The 10,334-nt window shown below is 28.5% G+C and overlaps 1 protein-coding gene across 5 annotated transcripts; it reads right to left on the bottom strand.

Annotated features, from left to right (window-relative positions):
- Positions 1-372: 372 nt before the first annotated feature.
- LOC139873468 (agamous-like MADS-box protein MADS4) lies at positions 373-5,991 on the bottom strand. Of its 5 annotated transcripts, XM_071861398.1 has the most exons (9): positions 5,789-5,991; positions 5,614-5,671; positions 3,787-3,868; positions 2,384-2,451; positions 2,098-2,197; positions 1,189-1,230; positions 1,054-1,095; positions 797-951; positions 373-635 (listed from the first exon to the last, which is right to left on the bottom strand). In XM_071861398.1, the coding sequence occupies exons 1-9, from the start codon at positions 5,796-5,798 to the stop codon at positions 563-565; spliced, it is 630 nt and encodes a 209-aa protein (XP_071717499.1). In that variant the 5' UTR covers positions 5,799-5,991; the 3' UTR covers positions 373-562. The 5 variants fall into 5 exon arrangements, with proteins under 5 accessions (XP_071717499.1, XP_071717498.1, XP_071717497.1 ...); XM_071861397.1 differs by having other exon boundaries at positions 3,787-3,865; positions 5,614-5,991; XM_071861396.1 differs by having other exon boundaries at positions 5,614-5,991.
- Positions 5,992-10,334: the final 4,343 nt, after the last annotated feature.

The raw sequence follows: 10,334 nt of genomic DNA on the forward strand, positions 1-10,334 counted from the left end.
GGCTAGCGTTGAAAGTCAATGTGGGCCCCACGTTTCGTCCGGGAAAAAAAACTTGTCGTCCCGAAAAACTTTCTGGGACGAACCTTTCGGGACGACTCATCTGGGACGATGTGTCGTCCGGGAAGAGTTTCCGGGACGATTTGTCGTCCGGAAGAGTCGTCCGGAAAGACCAACTTTCTAGTAGTGATAACCAAACAAATCAACTACACACCAACCAAAAAGATAAGCCAAGACCACACAAGCCAATCGAAACTACAGCCAAACGAAAACAAAAGAGATCAAACCGTGCCCAAAGGAAACCACAGATGCTCAACAAACTATAACGTATGTGTATGTATGTATCAATAACATACATGCATCATAAATGCCCATGTGTGTGTAGTGAATGCATATGTATATGTATATATATGCATCTAGCTAGTTTCTCCCAAACACACTTTTTAAACTCAAAGAAGTTGCAATAAATACTAGACACACATTCGTTCTTTATGACTTATAAGTTATAAAACAAGATTCAAGTCCACAAATTAATATTGTTTTGTTTAATTATTTTTAGTTATGATCACTGAAACCATCCTTGCATGTAGTTATTTGAACTTGGCCCCGCTGCTGCCGTTAATTCTTCCTGTTGATACCTAAAAACCATCTCAAAACAATTCACAAATTGATATCAATTTCAATCCATGTATGTATAACTTTTTTCTGTTTAGCCCATTTTGACATGTACTTGTGAATATTAACCATTTTGATCACATATTTTTAATAAAAGAGACGAATTGGACATTCGGGACCTTACCCCATTTGTAAAGTGGGCCCACAATCGAGCGGATGAAAAAAGGCTTCATTGTTCTGATGTTGATGTTGATGATGCTGATGTTCTCTATCGTAACCCATTTCGTGTTGAGCATGTGGTTGCCAATGGAGTGAACTTACTTGATTTCCTTCGATTAACTACAACGGCAACAACTTGATTGCTCAATAATATTAATATTAATAATTTTAACTAGTATTAGATATTTGAAAATGACATTGAATTGATTATAACATATTTACCCTTTGCTTCAAAGTTCTATTTGCTTCGTTTAGTGCAAGCTCCTGCAAAGCAAGAAACTTGAAGAATAAATGTTGAAAACGAAAATAAACAAAAAAAAAAAGGAATATTGTTAAACATTAAAAATGTTATGTTACCTTTTTCTGAAGATCTGTAAGTGTATCCAACATGAACTGAGTCTGAATATACATATAACTTTAGTGTCAGAAATATATATTATAAGACGTAACCTTGATTTATTTCCTTTATGATATTCCCAATCTCGTCACAAGTGTTAACTATTAACTCTTAAAGATCTTTCTTTTATAACTTTAATTTAAATATTTTTGTTTGTGTTATATGATACTTGATGAAAGTTATATCAATGCAATCACATTTAAAACCAATCCATTTATATGATATTCATCAAATATTATACAACACGAACAAAAATATTTAAAGTCAAAGTTGAAAAAGAAAAACTGTCAAAAATTAAAGTAGACACTACTGATGCGGCGAAGATTAATAAATTGTAAACTAGTTTTTTATATATAGAATAATGCGAAATGTAGCGTTTATGGCTATATTTAAGCATATCATATGTAATATAATTTCATTTTTGTAACTAAAACATACCATGTATAAACATTGATATCAAAATTATACAAAAAAAGTTAATATTAAAATAAATATATTTATACTTTATAATTAATTAAAAATAATTTATAAACTTAAATATGGCATGCTACGGTAGCACATTTAACATTGTACTTATTGAAAAAGTTTAACTTAAAAAATAACTAGGTCAAATGGATTATAAATCTAGGAAACATGTTCAATTATTGAAAACCATTCTAAATCATCTTTATTTTTTAATTATTATAAAATACGGACACAGATAAAAGTTTGTTTGTGGGCAGTTCCTACCAACCCATTTGAACCCGCAACAGACCTCTTTAACCAGTTATAAACCCTGAAGAACTGCCCATTTTGACCCATTCTTGTTGTTCTAGAATTCAAAAGTATGTTCACTATCATATCGTATAATCGTAATCGTATGTATGTACCCGGGCCGATCTGATCTGCTTTAGAGATGTATCGAGTTGTCTTTCTAGTGACTCAAGCTCCTTGCAGCTCAAAGGCCCAAGATCTTCACCCAACAGGTTCCTAGTAATATTCACATAACACCCATATCAACAATTAACTACTCTAGTTTATTAATTAACATACACAAAAAAAATTATATATATGAACCAGTGACATATATAGCTGCTCTTTAGGCAATAATGTGACACAACCAAACTTTAAGAATTAAAATTTTAAAAAATAAAAACTATGTGTTTAGAACTTTACCTTTGGGATCGTTGTAGCGCTTCGTAACGTGCTTTGAGTTTCAAATACTCCTGCTGACTACTTAACTCCTGCAAAAACAAGTGGACAGTTACACTGTAAATACAAATACTTCTATCTATTATGGACAAATAACAAATAATAAATAAAGCAGCTAGATGCACTAATTAACCCTAACCCTAACCCTAATTAATTACGTATTAAGCAGACAATATTTAAATATTAAATGTTCAATCCATGTTTTGAATCATTCCGTGCATTCACTAAGAGTAGACTATTAATTATGAATATTTATATTTATTTTATTTATCTGAAATAAAATAAAGTTATTTTTCTTAAAATTAATTTAAGAGGTGATTAGCTCATTATAAAACAAATGTATCTAGACACTAAAGCCTAAAGCTAACACTCTAAAAGTGTTACTTTGAGTTTACTTTCCAAAATTAATAACATGTGTTTAATTATACAATTTATTTCGTATTCGTTTTATGAAAAAGTCCAGAATTTGGGTGTCAAAAGACAAGTCAAATACTTTATGTATGAAAAGATGTTTTGAAGGATACTTCCATTAAACCAAAAGATCAAGCATATATTTGGTGTTTATATAATTGCCTCCTGACAGAATCACGAGTTCTTAACTTATATATCAATGCTTCTTAATGTTCAAAAGATTATAAGTGGTATCATATTCATATATCTATCTACCGAGGGTCATTTGAATGTATTAGACTTAAACTTTTTGTTTGCAAAGTCCACAAAACTTTAATCTATAATTTCTAACTATTCATTAACTTTTTTTATTTACCGAGACCCACTACAACTAAGCTTGTACTCTTTAACACGTTTTAAAATGATTTTTTCACGCTTAAAATTGTGAATATAAGTCGGCGTAAAGCGAAGTTCATGAATCCAATCTCACTGATTTACGTGATTTTCATCTTCCATATTGGCCGTGAGATCACCAGTCGGTGGGAGGCTGACAGAGGTTCGGATTATTCAATTTTATTTTTTTTTATTTAATGAAACTCCTTGAACTGTTTTTTTTCGAAAAAATATAAATTAAATTTAAAGTGATCCGAAGACACTAAGGCCCTGTTTGACTCACGAAATCTAATGGAAATCTGGCAGAATTGGAAATGAATTTAGACATCGTGTCTAAATTCAATTTCAATTCCACCGGAATCCAATTAGATTCCGTGAGCCAAACGATACCTAAGAGTTACAACTGATTTGGTTAACTCAAACATTTCACAATCATATCATCCACCCAAAAACCAATCTATACAAAAGTTGAGGCTTTTTTGTTGGGCCTGCATCAATTCTAACTCAAGCATTGATATGTTGGTCAATAGTACAAGTAATTGTATGTACTCCTAAAAACTACGGTACATAATGAAAAAACTCACCAGTGCCTCCCTTGCAGACACATTTGTATCAGGTGCTCCAAAGTTGCATTTTTGATACCTCTCAAGTGTCTTCAGCATACTGCTACAAAATCATGTATATACACACACAAATTTTGAAGTACAGGTATATATATTGTAAGTATATAAAAATTTACACTTGAACAACAAAATTCAATCTTTCCCAAAACAAGATGATAATTACACTAATCATGACAATCACTAGATATGTTTGGTATGTACTAGATTATGTAATAAGATACCTTATTTCATATCTTCAAAGGGCAAAAGCAATAAATTATGCTTATGGTATACATAAAAAGTTATGAAGAAATATGCAATCCTAAGGTATAATAAGACAACAATTAACTAACATCTTTAGTTGATTCTAGGGCTAATCCTTCTGTCAACCTAATTAAAGATGTTTGGTATATATTAGACTTCCCTTTAATTATACAATATACAATATATGCATGACTATAACACGTAATTTTAACATAACGACGACATATATTCGATGCTAGATCATATCATTTTATGAGAAGCATGTTCTACCTCAAATAGGATAAACAAAAAATTAGTTAAAGATTCAACTACTAAACTTACATAGACTAGTGGTTGTTTATCAGTTAATCTTCCTAATCAATACAAACATATTTGATGACACTTTCTAACCCTTCTTCATATTAATTTTCGCAGTTATTAAAAACACTTAAAAATACCTACAAAATTCTGGTAGTGTTGATAGTAATTTCGCTAATCATCATCAGAATAATCATATCATAATATATATGAAAATAAATAATAAATATTTGTAGTGTGATTTTTCATAATTCATGGTGGATATATCAAAGATCTATAGAAAACACAAAATCGGAACTTTGATTAACAAAATTGAGATGATCAGATCCGAAACTTTACTCTAAGAAACTAAGATATTAACATCTAATTGAAGTAAACATGATAAGAAGAAAAATAAAAAAGCAGATGGAGATCTATTAATTGCAAGAAAAAAAAAATGGTGAGTTGTTTTAATTCATGAACTTGTGTTGATTCAGTTTAGTTGTAGATTCAGATCCTTTAAAAAAAATTCTTTCAGAAATGCACAATTTTTTTTAAAAAAATCAGTAAATATATAAGTAAGAACAAAATCAGCTCAGACCTAAAAAAACCCTAGATTTAACTTTTGGAAGAAACAAAAACTAGATACTCTTCAATTTTAGTAAGGAAAAAAAAAACAATTTTCAGCTCAAGGAAAAGTTGACATTACAAAACTAGATCTGCTTCAAATGTTACGAATTAACAAAAAAAAATCAAAAAGTTATATCAAATCGAAAAAAAAAAATTGGAAGAAGGATATAAGATATAGTTATAGAGAGAGAAGAAGTATATTCTGCAACAAAAGGAAACACACAAAAAACTGGAAACCATTGATGAAAGAAGAAAGTTGAATTTTACTTAAATTTATCAAAGAGAAGGAAAGCTAGAAAAAGCTAATCAAAAACAATCACAAAAAGATGTAATTAATCGGGTATATATAGCAAAAATAATATTAAATATATTATTATTATTTAATTATTTAATATAGAATATAAATAAATTTGTTTCATGGTTTTCCAGTTGCAGATCTACAAAACAAATTAAGCACGAAGTTCCATAAACGCCAAAACATTCACGAAAACAGCAAATCAAACTCACCAATAGCAAACAACAATTTCACTTTTTCCTTTATTTTCTCTTTTTATATTAGATCTACACATTTAAAAAACACATAGTAGATATTATATTACACATAGACATAGATATAGATAATAGATAATATATATATACCTTGAGCTACTACAAAATTCATAAAGTTTTCCTCTATTTGAGAAGATGATCAAAGCAACTTCAGCATCACAAAGAACAGAAAGTTCATAAGCTTTTTTCAATAATCCGTTTCTTCGTTTCGCAAACGTAACTTGCCTGTTGATTTTGTTTTCAATTCTTTTTAATTCAACCCTACCTCTCCCCATTTTTGTAAACAGTAGCAAGTGTTGGTTAGATTTAGATCTCTCAGCTGAAAAACACAAAAATTGTAGTAGGAAACTGAATCTCCTTCCTTTATGAATTATAGAAACACATTTGTTACTTTATAAATACAGCTCCATACAATTATTTAAATGGATACAGTTTATGTTTAACATGTGTGTTATCAAGTGAGAGAAAATGAAAATACACATACAAAAATCATTTATTTAGATTTAGATATATTGTATATATGTATATGTATATGTATGTATGTATATGTATATGTATTATATGTATATATTTTTTTTAGGTGAAAAACATAGATTAAATTGAAATGTGTATATACATTTTTTTAGGGTGAAAAACATAAATTAAATGATAATAGATCAAAATATTTTAAACTGAAACAAATTGATAAAGATTTACATTTAGATATTGTATATAATAAGACATACTGTAGTATATAGATATATATGTTAATTATGTACTTAATTCTTTTAAAATCGGTATCATATATCAAAGAGTCATTGATTTCAAAGGCATCCTCATACAAAGGCAAGATAGGCAACCGCACAGGAGCTAAAATTTTAGAAATGCCCAAAATTTTATATATATATATATATATATATATATATATATATATATATATATATATATATATATATATATATATATATATATATATATAGTGGTAGGATCAAGAGGGAAATAACCATTCGAGGGGAAGCGGGGGAAGCAAAAAAAAAATTTAATTTTTTGTAAAAAATTTGTTCACGAACATTATAGATGAGATAAAAATATGAACATTTAGTAGAGACACTTTGTGATAAATATTTTTATTTTGGCGGAAAAACGCCCGAAGAAGTAATATATAACAATTATCGTGTTTTTCGAGCGTATTTTGAGGTTTTAGCTATTGGGGTTTAGATATTAGGGTTTATAGGGTTTAGATATTAGGGTTTAGAAATTTAGGGTTTAGGGTTTAGATTTAGGGTTTAGATTTATGATTTAGATTGAGTTTTTAACACGAACGGTTTAGAGTTTAGGGTTTAGGGTTTGGTGTTTTGGGTTTATTCCATAAACCCAAAACACCAAACCCTAAACCCTAAACTCTAAACCGGGCTAAATTTTACTTCACAAAACATGGAAAAAAAACGTTCATATTCTTCACGAACAATATTATCTTGAATGTTATTTTTGTCGATCGTTTTCCCGCCTAAATAATAACATTCATCACGAAGTGTCTTTTCTAAATGTTCATATTTTCATGTGATCTTGATGCCGGAAAAAAAATTTCAAAAAAAATGAAAAAAACAATTTTGCTTCCCCCCGCTTCCCCCCGATTGATTACTTCCCCATTGATCCTGCCCCTATATATATATATATATATATATATATATATATATATATATATATATATATATATATATATATATATATATATATATATATATATATATTCACAAAATAGTTAAGTTACTAATTAAATAAAAAAAATTCAAATAAATTAATAAAAAATAGAAGCTTCTAGTGAATAAAATACTTTGATACAGCTGTCTTGAGAACTTTTTTTATAATGATAAATTTTAGTATATTATCTTTTTATTTGTATTAATAATTTAAGGTGTTTAAGTACTCATTTTAGTTTTCGCCTAAAGCATTCAAAATTGTGAGACGGCCCTGATTGATTTACAAATATCCTGGTGCCCCTCTAAAATTTTTACTGTATTATTAATTCAAGTTGAGAAGTAAACGTTATATATATGTACTAGTTAAATGACCCGTGGAACTACGGGTTTATTTAAACGAAACAGTTTAATGATATGTTTTAGGTATTAAGTGAACGTAAATGCTAAAGTTATTTAGTTTAATGACCCGTGGAACCACAGAGTCCGACTAAGAAACTCGTCAGCTGAACATTTCATCAAACACCTAAAACGCATATTAAACAATCCACATCCAATAATAAGAGATAATATTGGTTGTCATTTTATTTTAAAAATGTAAATTAAAATATAAATTTAGAATTGGTTTCGTTCTGTCTATCTTTTATAGATTATCGTACTCAACTCAAAATGATTAATTAAAATAATTCAAAATTATTTAATTTTAATATTTAAAATAAATTAGTAAGATTTAATAATAATAATTAATTAATAAGATTTAATTTTAATTCAAAATTATTTAGATTAATGACATCACCCACCATGCTTATATTTTTTTCTTTTTGTTTTTAATTTTTTCTTAACAAAAGAATTAGTCTAATAATGACATCATTGTTATAGCATTTTAATATTAACTATAGATAGATAGATAGATAGATAGATAGATAGATTGATTGTGGTGTGTTAACCACCTTTCAGAAAAAGTATTAGTATCTAAAAAAAAATTAGTGAGATATAATCGCACGAATGTAGATAACTATAGCATCTGACCATTTGATTATTTGGTAGTCAATGTACTTGACTCTTTCCGCTAATCCAAAAAAATGTAATCGTGCTTGTAACGCTTTTCGTTTCCGAATTAACTTGGTATGAAGTTGCATATGTTTTTTTTAGTTTCTGCACCGAGTTTCATGATTTAAGAGTTTGATATAGTAATAATGTGATCATAATCATATTCATTAAATTGCATAATTTTTTAGCGTTATCTAAATATACCTAAACATTTTACTTGTTATACTCAAAATATATAAAAGTTTAAGTGATACTAGTTAAAACAAACTAAATCAAAATAATCATTTAAATAAGAATAAAATAAAACATTGTACGTTAACTTTGAAGAGAGATATAGAATATAGATATAGATGATTTGTAGCCAAAAATTTTATCACACCGTAAATGATTAAATTGCAATACTAACTCTGTGTCTGTGATGTCAAAAATGCGTAATATTCCACGTGTCATAAAAGCCAAAATATCGTGACACTTTCGGAATACATTGAATTCAAAGTCCTACTTTAGAGCTCTAGGTGTGGAGCCTGTCACCCCACCGTCGGCTTCCCATTTCATTCAATCGACGGTCGGCTGACACCCTTTCGGCGTCGATCCGACGTTCTGAATGCCAAAGTCGTGTTTTATATATTCATTTTTGGGTTTATTTGTATTTTTCCTTTTATTTTAGTTTTGGGTTTAAGAGTTTGAAGCTACAAAAATGGTAGGTTTTATTATGTCAGTGTATGTATATAATGTATATATATGGAAAGGAAAGAGATAGTGTTAGGTGTCTTAAGGTGAGCCAAGTGTTTGGTTTAGCTTTTTTTTTTTTTTAATAATCAATAATAAAAATAAAAACTACTCCCTAATATTTACGTATTTTATTCTTATTATAATTAATAATTATAATTATAATATAACTAGTAATAATAAAAACGAATTATTATATACCGGTAATAATTGAAAAGCGAATTAAATATAAAAAGGTAAAATAAATTAATTATTTTAAAAAAGAATTAAATAATAAAACAAAACAAAAATTCTCTTTTCAAGATACTGAACTGACCATCTTCTCAATTCTCCTGTTTTTTCAGCAATGTCATTTTAAAATGTCAGTCTAGTCAGCGTCCAGTCATCACCAAGACACTAAACTAACGCGTCACGACACCCTGTGCTCTTAGATGATGGATTTTGGGCGACTGCCGTACATAATTTACATCTAATAATCTAGGAAATTTTATTATTAAATTGAATTTTTTAAATTCTTCAATTTTACTTTTTATATATATTTTTATCCTAACAATAAAATTTAAGACATGACGGACTTTACGTTATTATTTTTTTGTATTTACAAAAATAAATTATTAATCAAAAACATTCCAAAATGAAATAGTGAAGTATATTTATAGGAAGGATGGAATACTTTTCTTGACTTTTAAAAAAAGAATTCATATTTACTGATTTACATTAATGTTAGCGATATTCAACCAATAATTTTGATAATTCACTATATTTATGATTATGTACTTCAAAAATACAGAGTAACAAGCAAACTTGTTTTACAAGTGGTATATTTTTCTTACTTGAACTCATAAACTCAAAATTAATGAACTTCTTTTATACTGATGGTAAAAACAAATAACTTGTATTATATAAAGAAAGAATAATTTTCATCCGAAAAAGAAAGACATGGCAAATTAGGGACTTAAATCGCAAACAAATACAAGAGAGTATGTGATTTGTCATCATATTGTGGTGCATCCGAGCTAACTCCTATTGTCTATTCACTCATTTTTAAGTTGGTACCCTTACTAATGCATCCGAGTTAACTCATAATTAAAGCGGCAATAATGACCTTAGTAATGATGTGCCGAAAATACTTGTTTCTAATGCTACTTGTAACGACCCGACTTTTTCGACTTGCTTTTGTGCTTTGTGCTTTCACGAAACTGCGTATTTGTGCGTACAGAGCTATATTATACTCTGGGATCTTACTACGTGTGGATTACTTTCGTTTATATGTGAAAACGCGCCTTTAAGTTCGTAGGTTACTTAACGTGATCCCCGAAAGCCTTTATGACCGTTGGTATCACTTGACGTTTAGAA

This window comes from Rutidosis leptorrhynchoides, chromosome 10 (genome assembly GCF_046630445.1).
Source record: "Rutidosis leptorrhynchoides isolate AG116_Rl617_1_P2 chromosome 10, CSIRO_AGI_Rlap_v1, whole genome shotgun sequence".
NCBI lineage: Eukaryota > Viridiplantae > Streptophyta > Magnoliopsida > Asterales > Asteraceae > Rutidosis > Rutidosis leptorrhynchoides.